The sequence below is a fragment of the Alligator mississippiensis genome, chromosome 2, assembly GCF_030867095.1.
Source record: "Alligator mississippiensis isolate rAllMis1 chromosome 2, rAllMis1, whole genome shotgun sequence".
In the NCBI taxonomy this organism is placed as follows: Eukaryota; Metazoa; Chordata; order Crocodylia; family Alligatoridae; genus Alligator; species Alligator mississippiensis.
This window is the reverse complement of record NC_081825.1, coordinates 129,751,583-129,772,591: the sequence shown is the minus strand read 5'-3', so window position 1 is coordinate 129,772,591 and position 21,009 is coordinate 129,751,583. Positions and strand designations below refer to the sequence as shown.

At 39.5% G+C, this 21,009-nt stretch overlaps 1 protein-coding gene across 8 annotated transcripts in view; it reads left to right on the top strand.

The window, feature by feature from the left end:
• The window catches only part of SGMS2 (sphingomyelin synthase 2), a 75,224-nt gene extending 54,434 nt beyond the window's left edge, over positions 1-20,790 (top strand). For all 8 annotated transcript variants that reach the window (XM_059722132.1, XM_059722130.1, XM_059722133.1 and 5 more), the window contains 5 exons: positions 4,281-4,945; positions 6,762-6,879; positions 9,833-9,986; positions 12,362-12,528; positions 13,841-20,790. In XM_059722132.1, coding sequence (XP_059578115.1) covers positions 4,491-4,945; positions 6,762-6,879; positions 9,833-9,986; positions 12,362-12,528; positions 13,841-14,044 — 1,098 coding nt within the window. In that variant the 5' untranslated portion in view covers positions 4,281-4,490 and the 3' untranslated portion in view covers positions 14,045-20,790. The remainder of the gene's footprint in view (positions 1-4,280; positions 4,946-6,761; positions 6,880-9,832; positions 9,987-12,361; positions 12,529-13,840) is intronic.
• Positions 20,791-21,009: the final 219 nt, after the last annotated feature.

Genomic DNA, 21,009 nt, shown 5'->3' with positions numbered 1-21,009 from the left:
TTTTCCTCTTTGTCCCCTTGCTCCCAGCAAACTGCCCTGTTTCCTCATACAAAAATGTTTTCCTCTGCAGGTGGCATCACTCTGTAGCCCTGTAAAGCACACTCTTTTGGGGGGAGATAGCATTTACAATTCAGAGTAACAAAGCATCTGTTTCCCTCAGTAAGTCCTCTGATTTTTTTTTTAATTTTTTTTTTTTCCACCCCCCCAGACACTGCTGATGGGCACTGGGAAAAAACCAACCAGTGACAATCTGCCAGTGTTGCTGCACTTACTGTGAAAAGGCCTAGAGTGGGAGCATGGGATGGAGGGTATTTTTCGTGATATATCTTGGTTTATTCATATTGATCTGCCTGTTGTGAGCTTTGCAAGTTCTTCTCCCTCCTTAGTTTCCACTCTGAAGAGACCAAGTGGTGGGTCAGTGAGACTTGGTATTTAAGTTAGCATCTTTTTTCAGAAAAAAGGGAGGTTTGTGGGTCCTAAAAATAAATACCACACAAAATAAGGGCGTGTGTGTGTGTGTGTGTGTGTGTGTGTGTGTTCGCCCAAGCAGAACTTTTAAGGTTTAATGTCTATAAAAATGACACCGTATAACACTTTTAGACTGTGGAGAAAATACACAAATAGACTATTGTTTTGATGGCCCTACTGTCAATAAGATGGGGGGTGGGAAGGAAAATGTTGTGACATAGCAGATAAATCACATTTGTTTTGCTAACTTGAAAATACAGTTTCCCAAGATTTTCAAAAATGTACCTATTTCGAATTGTTTGTAACAAAATAAGACAAGTGCCTTTGAGTCTTGCTACAAATAGTGTAACAAATTTTGTCACACAGGGTGCTGACAGACAGGGAGAGGAGGAGAAGTCCTTTACCGGAAGAGGAATTGTGTGAGCCTGACCTGGCTCACCCAGTGTCTGTGTAGCCTGCGTACTTCAATGGGGCTTTTTGGTACTTTTATCTAATAGCTGATTCAAATAGCTGTTGGATAAAACTGCCAAACAGCCCTGCTGAAGCACGTGTGCTATACAGATGCTGAGTGAGCCTGGTCAAAGTGATCCCTTTCTTCTTTTGGGCATGTGCTGCGCTTGACATGAGGACGTGCCAAGTTTGAAAGTTAAAAGCACTGGTTTTTTTCCATGCCTGTAAGCACCATAACTTCCTAGACCTTAAATTTAATGCTGGAGGTTGCAAGTGGGAGAAGAAGGGAGAAACCCTGGTCATACCCTGTTCACTTTCCCTTTCAGCATCCACTCTCTGACACTGTGAGATGCAGGACACTGGGCAAGATGGACCTATGGCCTGATGCAGTAAATGGCAGCTCTTACATTCTTACGAGTTTCAAGACATTTAGGGCACCTATACACATGCCCAGCCCCTGCTAATTAACATGTCAGAGCAGACTCAATTAAGCTAATTGCCACTCTACAGCAGCCCAGTGTCACGTGTATTCACCATCCCCGTGCTTCAAAATGGTGGTGGGGGCGCTTTTAACTGAAGTGTTGGACACTTTTTAATTAGAGTGGCTCCTGAGAGCTGCTCTAAATAAAGCACCCACATCCCCCAGGGCACATGTAAAGACACTCTTAACAATTTGAAGATTAGGCTCAGAGCTGGACAGCAAATATACCCAGTTTTTCCATGTGTATCTAGAACAGATGGAAAAAATTATTTGTGTGAACTGAGGTGACGGAAAACTTTAACTAAGCAAGCCTTTGGGCAGATACAGTGAACAGGGCTGCCATTTAGCAGTTCAAAAAAAGAATGAAGAGCAGAGAGCCTGATCTGAATGAGCTGAACTTTGATTCTCCATTCAAAGGGCCATATAGTAACAGGTGCCCTACAAAGGGAAGGTACTTGTGTTGACAAAGTGGCTGAATAGATTTGTGTGCGGAGGCGTTGGTAGAGTTGGTTTAGTCATCAGGCATGACGATGTGGCTGTGCAAATTAATTCTAGGTGGTATTGCATCAGAGGCTATAATAGGCTTTGGGACCTATATGAGGTATTGGGAGGATTTCCTTTCTTGCATATTTTGGCTTCTTGCAGTTCCGACTTTTATTTCAAATGCTACCTTATTACACCAAGAGTTGTTTTGCTTTATTCCTAAGTAATTTATTCTTTTCAACTATATTATGTGATCCAACAATGGGGAGAGACTGGCATAGAATGCCATGCCTCACATACTACTATCCACTAGGGCTATGCAAAGCTTTGGGTGGTGATTTGATTTGGAGGTGATTCAGCCCGATTTGGTGACTAAATCTCTGAATCTGAATCAAATTGGGGGACCAATAAAATGGTCCAGATTGATTCGGAGAAAGCAATTTAGGCAGTCCCTGCTTGCTGATGCAGGGAGCTGGACTCAGGCTGTGTGACCGTAAGTAGGGGGCAGGAGTGGGGAGGGTATGGAGGAGGGGGGAAAGGAACCATAGGGGGGTCCCTGCCAGGCCCCATCCCCTGCCCCCTCTCCCAGCCCTGTCAATGGCTGCCTTACCCAGCCTCAGCGTTCCAGCTCTTTCTTTTTTTAAAAAGCCCTACACTCGCTGGCTGCTTTAGTGGCCATCAGGGCTTCTGGGGGCTTGTGGCAGAGGCCCCCCCCCCCAAGCAGTACAGGGCAGTGGGGGGCAATGGGAAACCGCCTGACCCACCTGGCAGGAGCTAGTGTTTGGAGCTCTTTTTTTTTTAAGAGCCTGGATGCTAGGGCCAGGTGGGGCAGCCATTGACAGGGCTGGGAGAGTCGGCAGGGGATGGGGCCTGTTTGATTCGGAGGCGGCTGAATCTCCGAATCGGATTCAGCCGAAATCGATTTGGGACAGTGATTCGAATCACTGTCCCCCGAGATGGCCGAATCCAAATTGGAAGTGAATACTAGCTGCTTCGCGCAGGCCTGCTATCCATGCATACTGTAGTTCGTGTCCTAGTATGAAAGAGTGTGAGCAGCTTACAGTGCTGGGCCTCTCCCCATGGGAGAAACAGAGAAGAGCATTATGGTACAGTGCTGTTAGTGAAAGGTAAATATTGTGTAGATGATTAGCACATTGTTCGTAGGGTGATCTGAGCCAAATTGAGTTATACAAATATGTACCAGAGCTAAGTATGAACGTGCAATAGCACTAAGCCTTCCAATAATTTATAATCAGTATTAAGCCTTACCTGTTTCTTTCCTACAGGTGTGAATAGTACTTTTTTCCTTTCTATGCAGAAGCCTGTTGTGTATTAATAAAAAAACAAAATGAGGATTTTATTGAAGTATTAAAAAAAAGAAGCCTAAATTACTTTATTTTATAGACCACCAAAGGGTATGTCCTGTGCCTAAAGTAGAAATCCATACAGTAAAGCATGTATGAACCTAGAATAAATATTGAACGCCATTTGTATTTCCTCCATACAATTTTGATCTTCCTTTTACAAGCCTAATGATTAAACTCTTGGAAAATGAATCTAATTTGGCTAATTAAGAGATTTACTTGAAAATCCTCTGAAAATTGAAGCTTTGCTTAAAGATTGTATGCTAAAAATCTAATGTGGATGCACTATTTGTTTTGTTTTGTATTTTTCCCATAAAACAAAAAAACACTAGAAGCTGAAGGGTGCAGGGATGGGGGAAAAAAAGGTTGATTAGACTATTGATATGTTTAAGCTTTGTGATATGTTTAAGTTCTTACATGCTTTGCTGGAATGATGCTGTTCTGTATCTCTCGGAACTTGATCCTAGGAACTTCTTACTCAGAGTTTCTGGCCCATCCCCAGGGCTAAGCAGGCTGTCTATTTAAATTTATGGAGATGATTAATTCTGTTCTGACCAGCACCCTGTGTGACACTGACAATATTCTTCTTGGTGTAGGGTTGCATTGGGATTTAAGCCACCACAGAACTCTGTCCCCAGAATGTTGGTTTTCTTTCTTTTAATTAGCTGTGAACAGAATTACAAGTGTGGATTTCCATAGACATAATAGATATATTTAAACTTAAATATAAGCTGTCAGCTGCTGACAGAGTGGTATAATTATCAGCCCTTTCTTTAAGGACAGGCTTAATAGTAACCACCATTTTTATCTCTAATCACTACAATCAAACTAAACCAAATTAAAATTATTTATGTTTGTTAAACTAAAGCTAACAGCAGTTGCTTGGTTTCTTTTGTGTCCTTTGACAAATATATGAGGTAAACTGGATTGATCCATAGAACATAGATTCCCCTAAAGTTACTTTAATATTTCATTTATGTGTTGTCATGTTGCCAGCTGTAATAGTTCCTCAGTATGGTTTTATTATTTTGCAGATGATATAGTAACAGATCTCTGGGAAGGAGTGAGATTGGCTTCAAAGATCTATTAACTGACCAGAGAAAACACAAAATGGACAATTTCTGAAGATTTAGTTAGAAGGCAAAAATTAACTTTAAAACATAAATTGGACTTCAAGGAGTAAGATATTTTAAAAAGCATCAGAAAATTGGAAATTCCTTGGTTCGGCCAAAAGTCTCAGGAGAATGGATAGCATTGAGACAGCAAAGCTTGAAGAACACATGGAAGGTCAGAACAATGAGACCTCAAATGGCTATGCTCGACCTACCCTATCTGTCAGCGAAGAGAGCAAAAACGGCAATAGCAAACCAAAGGGTTTGTCCAATGGATTGCGGAAAAGCACAAAGAAGTATCCAGACTATATTCAAATTTCTATGCCTGCTGAATCTAGGAACAAATTTCCCTTGGAATGGTGGAAAACAGGCATCGCCTTTGTGTATGCTCTCTTCAACTTAATTCTAACGACTGTCATGATCACCGTAGTTCATGAGAGGGTACCTCCCAAGGAGCTCAGCCCTCCCTTGCCTGATAAGTTTTTTGATTATATTGATCGCGTGAATTGGGCTTTTTCTGTATCAGAAATAAATGGAATGATACTAGTTGGATTATGGATAATCCAGTGGCTGTTTCTTCGATACAAGTAAGTATGTACATTTTCCTCTGCTGCTGCTTGGTTGGCTTATCCCACTTTTTGTCCCTCATATTTTACCTGCCCCCTTTCTGCATGAAAGTCCCAGTGATTTCTCAGTTTGAGTACAACCTATAGAATTAGGCCCAAAATATTTAAAGAAAATTTAGAGCTAGATTCTGCAGCTGTGCCTAAGAATAGGGCTGGCAAGAGAAGAATTCAAGGCTTCATATTTTCTGTTTTAGTCTGATATACCTGTATAAATACTCTAGTCTCTACTCTAAATTAGTCAGGGCAAAAATTAAAACCTCAGTCTCCCACATCTCTGAGTGCCCATATTACAAATTATTGCCTGAGTCCAGGATGAATTTCCCTTTTGACCAGAAATTCTGTTCTGAACATGAGACATCTTTGCCTCTGAAAGCTTTAGTTTTTGCAACCCTCCCCCTGCCCATTAAAACAGCACTTTGCAATGAAGATTGGGGGGGGGGAGGGCGGTTCTTAAAAAAAATCAGCAAGATATGGTTACCAGCTTCTGAAGACGAAAATGCACAGTTCGTTCATTGGCACTATAATGGATGTTCAAACTAATTATATTTGAGAGAATGATCAGCTTCCTTCCTACAGTTTCTGAAATGGTTTAAAACAAAGTTAATTAGCTTTGGGACTGAAAATGAAAATATCATAAAATAAGTATGAAGCAAAATTTAAATGGTAGATATTCATATACTAAAGCAATAAACAAGGTTTGAATATAGTTACAGTTCATTAGTTGCAGTAGTTTCTTTACCTCTCTCAGCAGCAAACATTTGCTTCTTAATTTCTGTCTTGTCTGACAATCTGCAAAGATCAATTCATATATCAAATACTGTTTGCGTTGCACTTTGTGCAGTTATTCCCAAAGGGTGCGTCTTATGGCACGCTAGTATGCTGCTTAGAGTAATGGAAGTGTTGTGAGATCACCATGTATGAGGATGTAAATGTTTTTCTCCCCTGCCTGGCACCCTGCACCACCTGCCTCAGCTACTTCAGCAGGGCTTGAGGATGCTCCTCTAGGAACTGTTGCTGCTGCTGCCTTCCTTGTCCCCAGGAAGCCCATGTGATCGCCCTCCCCCCTACTCTTAGCCACACACTGTGGTCAGGTGGAGCCCTACTTTGCAGCCTGGTTTGTCCTGTCCACTCCTCCCGTGCTTCTGGGGCCATGGAGGTGCTTGCTGGTGTGTAAGACTCTGCAACCTCAGCAGTGGGGGCTGGGCTGCCCTTGCCCCATGGGATCAGGAGGGGCCAGACAGTGGAAAGAGTTAGAGCAAAGCAGGGTGAGTTCCTGGCCCTGCCGCACTTAAGTGGCATCAGCTAAATCAGTGCTTCTCAACTCTTTTTTTTAGCCTCAGAAACCCCCTCCATATCTTTTTCTGGATTTAGATCAGTCTCTGATTTTATTTTATTTTATTTTATTTTTTTTTTTCATCTGGGTGCTGTGAAATACAGAAAAGCTATGGAGTAGGGCCTTGAGGCTAAAATGGTTGCGTGCCACTGATAGAGAGACTAATCCTTTAATCCAGAAAATAATGTTTGCCCCAGGTATCAAAGGTTTGGGAACCACTGACTTACTGACTGCAGAAGTAGAATGTGGAATGGTAACTTTTTATATGCACTAAAACTGTTTTCACACATGGTTTAGATCACAAATAAAAATAAATTTTCATAGTGTGATGATTGAATGAGGCTTTACCAGGGCTTGATCATATTTTAGACTGTATCTCCCTCTTCTCACAAGAGACTAATTGTATCCTAAAGTTATCCTTTTTGTTTTTCTCCCTATTTTCAGGTCAATAGTGGGACGCAGGTTCTTTTTTATAATAGGAACATTGTACCTGTACCGTTGTATTACCATGTACGTTACCACCCTACCTGTGCCTGGGATGCATTTTCAATGTGCTCCAAAGGTAAGAAACTTTAGCATTGGTTAAAGTGTTAAACCAAAGTCTTTAAAGTTAATGTTTTCATCACATACTGTATAATATTCTTCAGGGAAAAGCGCAGATGTGTATTATTGTAATTATTAGGTCTGTCTTTTTTGTATTTTGAGACATTGTTTGGCAAGATCTGGTGAGCAGGGAGCATCTTTCTGTAGTGGATGGTACTAGTAAGCACTACAGAGAGGGCTATAGCAAAAGCTTTGCATCGCAACCTCTGTCAAGTAATACCAGTGAATTCTGCTAGCACTCCAAACCACAAGCGGTGGCCAGCAGGATAGAATGGTCGAGACCATAGGCGCTGACTTTGTTTTCTGCTGGTGGGTGCTTGCAGATGTAAAAAAAAGAGTAAAGTGGTGTTGAGTCCTGTGCACGCCCAGAAGAGGCAGCACGTTACTTCAACCTGGCTCTGCAGAGTCTGTAAAGCCTGGGCGCTTTAGTGGGGCTGTTTATCCAATAGCTGATTGAATCAGCCTTAGTTAAAAGTGCCAAAAAGCCCTGCTGAAGCACCTGATCTTTGCAGATACTGCAGACCCCGGTTAAAGAAACACATTGCTGCTTCCAGCAAAGCATAGTTTTTGTTTGTTTTTTTTTTTAACATCTTCAAGTGGCTCCATGGGTGTTGAGCACCCGCTGATTTTGTTTGTTTGTTTGTTTGTTTGTTTGTTTTTGGGGGAGGAGGGTTGGCTTTTTGGTGGGTGCTTGAACCCCAGAGCACCCACAGAGTCGGTGCCTGTGATAGAGTCAAACTGAAGATGCGAGACACCCACTGTATGATCATCCAGCAGCATACAAACATCTGAAGTCATGCAGGAGCTTCCTCACAAACCCCCAACCTCTCAGTGCCACATCCAAAGAGATAAGACTACAGATGTGGAACAAGAGGCTGAAGCAAATACCTGACAGCAGAAAAATAGACATTTCAGCAGCCGAGTCCTTCCCACCAGGGGCTGGCAAAGGTGGTGATGTTTCAATTGCCTACATACCAGAGTCGGACACTCCAAGGAACTAATGAAGAGATGGGGCTATACCGTTGGTTCAACTGCTTGTGACTGCAGCACAGAGCCTCAATCTCTGCAACATCTTCTGCAGTACCTGCTGCTTGAATACGTGTGTACAATGAAAGACCTCACAGAGTACAATAAACTAGCACAAAAGTATGTAACAAAATGGATAAATGTGGTGTTGAGTCGTATATACATTTTAACCTCATATCTTTGGAGAAATTTTTATTATCCAAGACCTGTATACAGTAAAAGCTCTGTTATCTGGCATCCTCTGGGAATGGGAGATGCTGGATAACAAAATATGCTGGTTAATGCGCTGCTTCTCCCGCTGCATCCAGGGCATTGCTGCCCCTCCTGTGGCATTGCTGATCCTCCCACGGGCCCTGTGGACCCCATGGGACAGGGAGGCGGGCCCGCACAGCCTGCTATGCCCCTGGGCCGTGGGGGCTCAGCAGCTCAGGCTGCTCTCCCCTGGGCCGTGGGGGCTCAGAGAAACCAGATGTGCCACAGTGGGCACTTCCGGTTTCACTTTACCTTACAAGCTGGCATGCCAGTTAATAGAACATGGCAGCTTGTAATGTGCTGGATAACAGAGCTTTTACTGTAATATGTTTTATTGTAATTTTATCAGCTGACACACAAACCAGCTGTTTGCTGGGCAGGCAGGCACATATATATGAGAGAATGGTAGAAGGCTGCAAGCATGATTATCATGCTTGTTGTCCAGGACCATCTGGGATGTCTAAACTTATTCTGACAATCCTGGCCAAAGCAAGTTCATTAAAAAATTGAGCAAGTAGTTGTGGAAATGTGAATGTATTTGTCAATGTCACTATAAAAATAAATGGTAAAATGATTAAAATGGTAAGGCAAGGAAATGGCACGTCTTTGGGGAACTGGCATAAGCTTGTGTTAAGATCAGTTTGGGCTACCAACCTAAGACTCCATAGCCACTTTAAGCAGCTCTCTACATGGTTAAAAAATGTTTTAGGATGTTCCCGTGCTTGCACTGGGATGCTGCAGCATGAATGAATATTTCAAGGTACCTCTCTAAAGGTAGAGGTGAGTCAAGTTTATCCTCAGTTTTTTTGTGTATTTATTTCACTTGAGTGAAATAAGGGACAAATTCAGGGATGAATTTATCCATGGAGCATATGTTAAAATATCTGAATCTAATACGTTCTAGAGCCACAGAAAAAACTTTGTGGGTTTTTTATAATTTATTTTGTTTTGGGTTCTCATAAGTTCATATCCCCTCTGTGCGCCAGACAGTGAATTTTAGTCAATTGTTTTGACACTGAGGGTTTGTACAACATTGGGAAAATACAAACGCACCCACAGGCTTTGAAAAGCCTCCCAAACTGTCAGGAAACCTAGTTTTGACTCTGTAAGTAATCCTCTAATTAAGCACATTTTTTGACATTGTTGCTCAGCTCTAGCTAAAAACAGCAGGTGACTTGTATATTAAAGAGATCAAAAATAAATGTGTTGCATTATCAGAAGCAACACTGAGGGATTTGTGGTATGTCACAAAAGCCTGTAATGTACAAGATCACACTCCAGTTTTAACATCTGTTTTTTAAATATACTGGACATCATTATGTTCCAGAATATACAGCACAAATAGAAAGCCTTGCTGTTGGGGTTTTTTATGAAGTAGAGCATATTTTGTGTTAGAATACATTTTGCTGATCTTCCAATTTCATCCTGTTCTGTGGATCCTTGGTTGTTGACAGATTTCTCTAAGGAACTGTGCTAGTCTTGGAGAGTTACTTCGAAAATACACAAAGAAAATACAAAAGTTTAGTAGACAAAATTCTTTCCATTTGAAGCACAAGTTGACTTCAATAAACTTCTTGTCTACACACATTCATTCTTCATCTTGTATTTTTTTTTTTTTTGTCCTGTCTTTCTAGTTGAATGGAGATTCTCAAGCTAAGGTGCAGAGGATCCTGCGACTGATTTCTGGTGGTGGTCTGTCCATTACAGGATCACACATCCTATGTGGAGATTTTCTTTTTAGTGGTCACACTGTAGTGCTAACACTCACCTACCTATTTATCAAGGAATGTAAGTTATGGTATTCAGTAATGAATGTGTTTTGAAGCTTATTGCAAGAAGAATTCCTAAGCACACATCACATTAATACATTGATACACTTTTTTTATCGTCCCCCCAAAAATAGCAGAACTTCACACAATTTAGAAAAATTCATCCCAGGGCTGTCTCTAGGATGGTTCTCCTATGAAGTATAGTAATATGCACATTACATGTATGGATATACTTTTTCTTAATGCAGGGTTTGGTGCTTTAGTGTTTGAGCACAGACTCTATTTTGGGAACTGGAAATGTGGGAGTGGGATAACAATGTGCTTTGAATCAAAAGAAAAATCACTGAGCAATAAGTATTTGTTTAATTTTAATTCTGCACCTTCTAATTATTGACCCTTTTGAAGAAGGAAGGAAAAATATCACTTCCTTTTGACCATTGTGGGAGCTGTGCTTGTTTATACCAATACTGAGTTTAATGCTGAGTTTCTCTAGAGCAAAAGTGCTCAACCCCCAGCCCATGGGCCAGATCCAACCTGTGGAGCCGTGCCATTCAGCCCACAGAGGCTCTCATGGGTCCAAAAGATTGTGGATAGGGAAGTGGTGGAAGCAATTACTTCTCCCTTGCTGCCAAATTTCCAATCCTGTAGGGAGCCCCGTGGGCTAGATGTCACCTGGGGGCCAATCCAGGCACACAGGCCAGCTGGATGCAGCATGGGGCCCTGTGTTTGACCACACAAGCCCCAGTGGCACCAAAAGGTTAAGCAACACTAGTCTGGAATATAAGAACATAAGAAGTGCCCTACTGGGTGAAACCAATAGTTCATCTAGCCTAGTATCCCGTCTCTGACAGCGGCAGAAATGGATGCTAGAGGGGAAAGCATTGAACCAGAATAGATCTAGGGTCATCTGTTCCCTATCCATTATCTTTCTTGGTATGTGCCATTATTCATTTCTTCTGGCATTTCTAAACATCTCCAGCCAATCCATTTAACAGTTACTAATAGATCTATCATCCATGAATTTGTCCAGTCCCTTTTTGAACCTGGGTATGCTACCTGCGTCCATCCCTCCTGTGGCAATGAATTCCATAAGTTAACTATGCATTGCATAAAAAAAGACTTTGTCTTGTTAGTTTTAAACCAGTTTCCTACTAATTTTTGCCAGGTGCATTACCCTTGTACTTGTTGATTTTGAAGTTCATCTGCCATTTTTTTTGACTGCTCACTTAGCTTGGTGAGATCTTTCTGCAGCTCCTCTCCATCAGCTTGGGACTTGACTCTACAGAATAATTTGGTATCATTTGCAAACTTAGAGACTTCATTGTGCACCCCCATTTCCAGATCACTGATGAAAACCTTGAACAAAGTTGGGGCCCGGAATAAATCCCTGCAGAACCCTCTAAAGGGTGCCTCATAATCAGTCAAACAATGAAGCTAGGTTATGTGAAATTCTGCATTCAGCACTTGTATGTTGACAGAGGTTTGCCCCTCTTTCCTCTCCCCCTCCTTTCCCTCTCCCTCCCCCAACAGCTAGAAACTGGTATGTGGTGTGGTGACTGCTAAGCCTAAATTTCACAGTGCTGAAAACTTTCCGGCAGCGATTCACGTGTAATTAATACATCAGAATTGGTAGAACAGATGGCATATAGCCTAATGTTCCATGAGTAGGTGGCAACAGGATTTACTGCTTTCTCTTAATAATATTGTATGCATGAATGTTATCACAGCCTAACAGTGGGCAGTTTAAAATTTTACCCTTTAATATGTGCCCCACGCAAGATATAGTTAACTCTTTATTTCAAAATTTTGGGGGTGAGAATGGGGGAGGAATAATATAGTTCAGATGGCTTTAAATAGGACAAAGGGTAGAAAGAACCATAACAAGCAGACTGTACTATAACGAACCGTCCGAAGTTGCCTCTGAAGAATTGGCCATGTATCCCATAGGCATGCTGCTGCTGTGCAATCAGTGTCTGTACATCAGTACTGTGCCTCATTTTCTCATTGCTGCTTCCTGTGTAATTGGACTCTAAATAATGTTCATCTTTTGGAAAAAACGACACTGACAAGCATGGAGTTAGTGGTTGGCTTCTTTCTTTATTTCTATACACTCAAAATCATTTTAAACACACAGACTTAGATTATTTATAAACGTTCATCTCTCCCTCTGCTGGAACTTCTTAGGGCACCAGAGACCATGGGGAGGAAAATATTTGCTTTATGTCAGTAAGCTAATTTAGTTCTTAAGTGTCTATTCTTACTGAAATGCAAGTATTTCCACAAATATGAATAAAATACCTACACACCAGAAGGGTTCAAATTAAATAGCTGAATCATACCTGTATTATCATATAGATATGTATAGCAACCTTCACCTTTTTTTTTGGTTGACAGATTCACCTCGTCATTTCTGGTGGTATCATTTAATCTGCTGGTTAATGAGTGCTGCTGGAATAATCTGTATCCTTGTTGCACATGAACACTACACTGTGGATGTCATCATTGCTTATTATATCACCACCCGGCTCTTCTGGTGGTACCACTCAATGGCCAATGAAAAGGTGAGTGCATAGGAAATATGTAAGCTATTGTCAATGTGATAATGGCCCTTTTCGCTCAGTTCCATAAAATAAGATCATATTGATCACCAAAAGATCACCAAATTTAGTTGATTAGAACTGAGACAAAAATAGACTTTTTCCTTTGAAAGTATAAGAAAATTGGACGTCAGGGAGACTTAAGCACATCTGTACAGTTACTTGCTTTCCTGAAAGCATATAGAAATATTTGATAGATTGCAAGGCTGGAAGGGGCCTCAGAAGATCATTGGATCCAGCCCCCTGCACCAGGCAGGAAAGACAACTGGGGTCAGGTGACCCCAGCAAGGTGGTGACCGTCCAGTCTCCTCTCCAAGATTTCTAAGGTAGGCGATTGCACCACGAGGGAGCCTATTCCACTGTCTGGACACCCTGTCTGTGAAGAAGTTTTTCCTAATGTTGAGCCTGAAACAGTCTTCCAGGAGTTTATGGCCATTACTCCTGGCCATCCCCATAGGCCCCCTAGTGAACAGTTGTTCGCTGACCCCTTGATGTACTCCCCTGATGTAGCGGTAAGCTGCTATCAAGTCCCCTCTCAGCCTTCTCTTTTTCAGGCTGAAGAGTCCCAGATCCCTTAGCCTTTCCTCATATAGCTTGCTGTGCAAGTCTCTGATCATATGGGTAGCTCTTCTCTGGACTCTCAAAGCTTAGTGTTTAAAAAAAATACTTTATTGCTGTTTTAGGTAACCCACACCATATTTTAGGTTTTAAACAGAAGCTAGTTATATTTTTAGTGAACTTTTAAATTAACTTAGCTTTTTTTTAAAAAACTTCACTGAAGTGTAAGTAGACATACAGGTGTCAAAATTTTTCTCTCTAGCTCTAAATATACTACTTTGCAATTTGAGATGCAACATAAGATATGATAGAACCTCTTAGATCATTGAATACAGTACTCTGCTATGACAGTCATCCATGGAGTGAATAGATCAAAATCCCTCTAAAAACTTGCTAGGTGGGGTGATTTTTTTTTTTTGGATTTTTTTTTTTTTTTTTTTACTCGCATTTCTTGTTGGAGTTCTGATCCAGAACCAAAAGATTATCCCCTCTGTTTAATACTATGTGATGCATTATAAAGGGAAAAAGGCACATTGGATTGTGTTTCTTCCCAGGCTCAGGACACCTATTATTTTCAGAATTTTTATTCTCCTATTGTACTGTATTTGACACACTCCTCCTTATAAAATTCAATTGATCTATTTGGGTATATTGCTAAAACTTGTTATTTTGTCATCTTCTTTGTCTCTTCTTTTCCCTCATCCCCATCCCAATATAGAACTTGAAGGTGTCTTCCCAAACAAATTTTCTCTCTCGAGCATGGTGGTATCCAATATTTTATTTCTTTGAGAAGAATGTACAAGGTTCAGTTCCATGCTGCTTCTCCTGGCCAATATCTTGGCCTCCCAGCTGTTTCAAATCTTCATGCAAAAAATATTCTCGGGTTCAGAAGACGGGAGAAGACAATGAAAAATCCACTTGAAGAAAGGAAAGAAATCAACTGCTCTTCTTTTTACCAAAACATTAATGCTATAACCAAAGTTCTTTGAGGACTGTATTGTTACGCAAGTGGACCAAATTTTTGTGCAGTTGATTGGAAAAACACCTTGTAGACAAAAATGTCACCCCTTGGTATATTTTCTAGTCATCACATTGTACAGGCCTGTTCCACTCTTCAGTGCTGGTGTGCACCACTGTTAGGATTTTTACCTGAGAAAGAAAAGAAGGAGGACTTTGCTTTATTAATGAGATTAAGCGGTGCCAAAGAATACATCACGCTCTTCATTATTAATTATCACTCATCCACAAAAGCACCCAAACAAAATCTCTTCAGAGTTCTGGAGTTTAAGGGCAGAAGAATACTAAAAATTTAAATGCACAATGTCTATATAGAAAAATATAAAGAATAACATAATGGTGGGAAGTGGTTTATTGCATTGTTTTTGCAAATGAAGGTTAAACCTCCTGATAAAACAACTGAAGCTGGAAGTGAACCTTGCCATTTTTACACTATACTGGGTATGAATGTATTATGACCCTGAAATACTACCAACTCCTATGTATCCTATACTACTCTAAACCATATTTTTTACACTTTTTTTATTAGTAATTTTATAAAAGTTAAAAAAAAAAAAAAAAAACTGTTGTGCTACTTGATGACATTGTGAAATAGAAATAATAGCTGCTAACATCATCAGCTCTACAACCTTGGAGATATTTTATTTTTAAAATTATAACAAATAAGAAAATCATTTCAAAGTCTAAACCTTTAACGGTGAGATAATGTCAGTCTGTATGTATTATGTATATATAGCTATATAGCACATATACCTATATATACACGTACTTCTGTGTATTTACACACACATACATTAACCAATAGTATATAACTGAAAAGAAAGCTATTTATAATGTGTTTCAAGCAAAATTTACGCTGTGTTGGTTTTTTTGTTTTGTTTCTTTTTTATTCATTCACTTACTTGAGGACTGTAAAGTCAAGTCTCAAATAGGGAATGCTTAAAATAAAAATAAAATTAATTTTAGTTAGTGTTTCATGCTGAAACTATGTAGCATTGTGCTTGACAGCCTCATGTTATACATTGAGAATATTATTATTTATGCTTGGCACAAACCTCAGTCTCATAAACAAGTGTCCAGGCAAATACCCTAAAACAGTAGCATTTCTTTGACTATACCTAACATCTATTATTAAATGGTGCTGTCATATGACTGACTTGCTAATTCCTTTCTACCAGTGCTGCTTTGTCCAGCCACAGGGTCTACACAAGTATGTTGGTTAAGAAATGGGAAATCACTGCTTCCTTAGAAGCATGTGCAACGTGCAGATCAGCAGTTACTATGGTTCACATTGTTTTGTTGTATTTGATATTGTTCTTTAGGAAACCAAGTGGATAATTAGCACCACAGTGTTTAAGAGTTAATAATTTGTTCTGTATTCATTTCCTCAGTTATGCTAGTATTTTACTTCCAAACCTTCAGTAAAAGCTGACAGTGGAGGGAATATCCATATTAATAGTTGGTTTAACCTTTAACATAATTGAAATACAAACTCTTTTAAGAATGCCTTGAAAAGCTTTGAATGACAAGTGTGAACACTGAAAAAAGAAATTAAATAATGACAACCTCAGTTTTAAAACTTCTAGTTAAAAAGTTGCTATAAATAAAATGCAATTTAGAGTACTTGGATCTGATCTCTTTTTCAGAGGGCCAATAACTATAAAAATGTACACGAGAGAAATGATTTTTACCTTGCATTTCAGATTATTTAATAATGCACAAAAGTGTAATAGTTTTTTCCTTACAGGGCATCCTGATAAAATATAGTTAAATAAGTAACACTAACCTTGTTCTCTTTTTAACTGTTTTGTCATATTTCACTAGAAATATTATGCACCATATTTGGGACTCTTTTATGTTATGCAGATAGACACATTAATCTCAGAGTTTTTTGTTTCTGGCAGAACTCTTGCCTCAAGTAGATAACTCTTACACTGTGAAAGCAGTATTTCTTCAGTTTTGAGCTGCATAGTCTTAGTGAACAGTATAGGGTTGGTCCTTTACAGAATAAAAAGTTCTGTGGTTTTTCTATTTTCTTAAACCATTATGTCTTTGAAGTAACAGACTTCTGTGCTGTAGCTAAATCAGCCAAGTCATGTTTAATTATTTTTGTTTGTACCACTCCCATTGCCTTTGGAGGGAAATGTAATGTATCTCTTTAGTAGTAAATCTGCTTCAGGATGAGTGCTGTGAAAGATGTTATTGGAGCATTCTAAGCAGCATCAAAAACTATGGTTTTCATCTGGTAACCTGTTAAATTACTGAATAATAAATTGCCTACATAGATCACGAAAGAGTTCCAATGAGAGATTCCAATGAGATGCTTAGAAAGCTAATGACTTGCCTGCAACTTCTCTGTTCAAAAAACAGTATACTTCTGAATTTATGAAATAACTTGCCTTTTTCTGAAAACAAAATTAGGTAAATGATAGTATTTTCTAAGATTTCTTATACTTTTGACAATAGGATCTTTCCTTTTGACCTTGTAACTCAATAGAAAATAATAATCAGTTATTGAATAAAGTTTGCTTGAATTCCCTTTTTGTTTAAACAAAGACGACTTAAAAATGAGTCTGTAGCTCAATAAATTGAATAAATTCTAATTTTGGCACAATTCTCTTAATGCTTAAATTTTCTCCATTCTTAACTTGATAAAAGCAGAGGGCTTTTTAGCTTTTAAATAATAGTGACCTTTTCCCATTATCTCTCCATAACTTTAAAGTATGGGAAATGAACAAAAAAGGGAGTGGGGATTTACCTCATGTCACCTGTTTTGTCGTAACTTTTTTCATGTGCTTGTCCTTACCCTATGGTAAATGGAAGCTTAAACACAGTAGTTTTACTACTCAGTGAAATAGGGCTAAGTTTATTATAGTTTAGCACAGTGGTGCCTGGCTCAACCCTGTGGGCCAAATATGTGATGCAGGGCTGGATCCATGTGGTCAGTCCATGAGTGTGATCTGGTACATTGGCCCAGCCCTGTGAGCTGGACCCAGCCGTGGAGTTACTCTGCACCAGAGCCTGGCCCCACGGTCTGGATCTAGCCACCACCCAACCCGAGATGCCAGCGTAGTCTGGTGCGTTAAGGTGCTGTCATTCAGACTGCATGGCTCCCTCCTCGTCTGGAAATTTGGCAGCAGGGGAGTAGTAGCAACGTGAATTTCTGTGGCTTTCCAAAACTGCTGCAACCATTCCCCCACTGCCAAATTTTTAGACCCGTGGGAAGCCTGGATTCAGCGTGCGGGCCAGAGATTGAACCATACTAGTTTAGCACATAAACAATTACAGCAGAAATAATTTGCACTAATTTGTTTGTTCCTGCCCTTTTGTTTCTTACTAGTGTAAACTAAATATCTTTTATCCTTTTACTTTAAAAAAAAAAAAAAAAAAAGTACGTATCTCATTCAGGAACATCTGGAGCTTAAATATGTTCAAGAACAGTATACTGTGCCTTATACTTTCACATTACCCATTTCTGTATGTCCACTGTAAACACTCAAAGCACACATAGGCCACTGCTAGCTTATGTATATAAAAAGAAAAAGCGTAAGAATTTCCAGTAATTATGATAAATTACTGAATTACAAAGCAACTCCAATACAAACATTCAAGCTGGAAAGTAGGTGAATAAAAGAATAAAATCAAAAAGGAAGACACTAACTTGGAATTTGTTCAAATGCAACTTCACAGTTCTGGGCATTGCCTTTTATTCAGGTTGCCATTTCACATACATATCATTCAATTAAAGTTTTCTGTGATTTTATTTGATTGCTGTCTATAGTAACACCTGTGTCCCTTGCCAGATGCCCATAAGCAGAGCCGCTCAATTTAGGGTTTGTAAGACTTCTGAAGTCCATCCCTGGAACCTCAGTGTGTGTACCTGCTGTACCAGTAAAGTCATAGTTACTGCTGAATGCTTGATTGGCAGGTCTGAAAACAGGTGTTTAAGCTACCTGCCTTATTGGAGTTACAAGTCTGACTTGAGCATTCATATTAAAAGAACATTGGCCATGGTGATTAGTTACTAAGTTTAATTTATCAGGATCATGGGGTAGATGGCATGCAACATATCTGTCAGATAAAGCAGCTAAGTCAAGTTTTGAATACAACTGTGGGTTTTTACCTCCATTATATGTACTTAGTGCTCCCCTGTGGAGATAAAGGATATGTGTCTAGCATCACTCAACTCACAAAAGGAATATTGACAAAAGGAACTATAAAGGGTTAGACTGCCAGTTCAAGAAAAATAAAATCAAACCACGTTTTCCTAATACTAGAACCAATTCCCCTACCCCCATACAGCCCCATTGCTTCTTAAGACAAACAAAAGAAAGTGGATAACTTGACAATGGGTTTTTGTTCATTTTGACACTGCTGCATTACTGTCTTTTGGTAAGAATCCACAAATAAAAATGTTCTTGTGATATTGACAGCACACAAAGGAAAATCCTTTTTTCATGAGATTTGCAATCATGATGTCAATGCTTTTTGACAAACCTTGAATTCAGTCAGTCCTACAAACTTTCGAGTTTCACCAGTCACTAGCGATTTCATGGCCAGATAACACATCTCACTTGTTAAATCATTATGATAACAGCAAAGGTTTATTTCTGTTAGATTTGAAATATGCTCTAGGGCTTTAGGATCTGATTTCTCATCTACAACTCAAAGGGGCTGAATCAGGCCCATAAAGAGAGGCCTCAATATGCAGGTTTCAGTTCTGCCCCAGGCTCACTCATTGACTCGTGCTCATTTAGAGAAGTCACTTTTGTTCTCTGGGACTAATTTATCAGTTCCACTGAGCATCAAGTTGCAGTGGTCTTTCCCAGGAATAGACTCAATGGGCACATCAACACGTGCAATTAATGCAAAGCAATACGCTAGTATCAGCTGGAGGTCATTGCTCCTGAGTGCCATGTTTACATGTGCACTTTGGACTGCATCATGTTGAGCTGGAGAGTCAACCTGCCAGACTGGAGCTGCTCCAACCTGGCTTAACATGCTGCAGAGAGGCTGACTGGGGCATGAGGGTACTCAAGAACAGGGCTTGCCAGCAGCTAGTCCCTGTACTGAAGCACCCTCATGCCCAAACCAGCCCCACATGTGCATTGCTTCAGAGTAAATAACTCTGCCATAGGATAGTACTTGTATTTACAAGTACTAACCTACCTTGGAGTTAATTAGTTTACTGGTGCCTAATAGAGCTGCAGTGTAGATATGGACACTTTACTACAGAGCTAATTAGCCAGCTGTGCAGTAATTGTCTCGTGTAGACACTCCCAGTGTATATGAAAATTTAATCTTTCCTCACATCAGTTTGATGGCTTAAAAAGACTGTTTCTCTGTCTCTCAGTACTATTGTGTAGTTGTACTATATACAAACTACTTCTTAAATCATTGGATAAGTGCTGCAGAAGTGCAAAATACTTTCTTGAACTAGGAGTTTGACAATGTAGTTTAAATAAACGAATGAAATATGTTTTGAGTTCTAGTTCTGCATTAAGCACAGCAAGAGACAGTCCACATTTCAACCGTAAGGTGTTCTTTTTGTAGTGGCTGAATCTGACAGTCATTCAAATCAATGTTGCAGTTGAAGTACATGCAAGAATAATTTCCCAACATAATATATTAATGTCATTTTATTGTTATGCATTAGAGGCCAGTGATATGGATATTGCAAAGCTGTGTTGTGGAATTCTATTCATAACAAACATTGGGAACCAAGTCAAAGTTATCCAGTTGAGTATCTCATGCAAACATATACTTAAATTAGCATGTATAGCCTGTGAGCTTTACTTTACTTAGCAATATACTGTATATTAGAATTAAATCTAGGAAGGAAGAGGGAAACTTGAAGCTAGTATATGAAGATTCAAGAAGCCATAAACACTATATTTGCCAAGTTGGAAGGTAAAACTATTACATAGGAACATTTATTTAATGCTTCAGGATATGGAGATGCATTGCAGAACATGTATTAATGGTTAAAAATTAGCCAGTTAAATTGTCTTCGAAATATATTCTTTCAATGCAAGTGCCTTATTTTATAGTCCAGTTTTATGTCTCTTCCTGTACATTGTGAAATATGTTGATTTCCTTCGATTACTTCCACTATAAGAAAATGTGTATCAGGTATATGTTACTCTAAGGACGTGTTATTAGGATATGTTTGCAGATTTTAATCAAAACTCTCTCTTTCAGACACTTGCTATAACTTTCAAATTGTCATTAAAAGTATCACACAACCTGTACTAATGCATATAAGGGTGCATTAGCACTTCTGCTAGTAAGCTCCTGTTTCCATGGATTTAATTATTTGATTGTGAAATACCACACCATGCTGAAATGTAGCACATGAGTTTTGGGCCAAGGTCAAATATTTTGACAAATGTTGGCAAAAAGTTCTGCTTTAAAATTAGTTTGTATTACAATAGATGGGTATTAGTCTTTTCAAACGAATTCCTCAAACTGCATTACTTTTTAAGGTGGAATGTTGAAGCTAATAGTTTCTAATGTAGTTTTGTTTAGTGCCTTTGAGTGTTTGTTTTTCTTTGGGGTGGACGCTGGTGATGAAGAATCACTATGTTTAATTTGCTTTCAGTGGGAACATTTTTAATCTAAATGAATAATATAAAGGCTTTTATAGAAATATGTTTTCTGTGGACGTGTTTTCTGTGATGCTGTGCTTTGGGCTAGCATGTGACCTATAGCCACAACCCACACAATGAAGAGGATGCAAAATGGCCACTGCAACAAGAACACCCAGGAGGAATTATGGTTGACTCGCATTGACTTCCTGCATGCCATAGCCATAATATCCTAACAAAGAATGTAGCATGCACCACCGCACTTGGCCTGTTTCCTCACTAC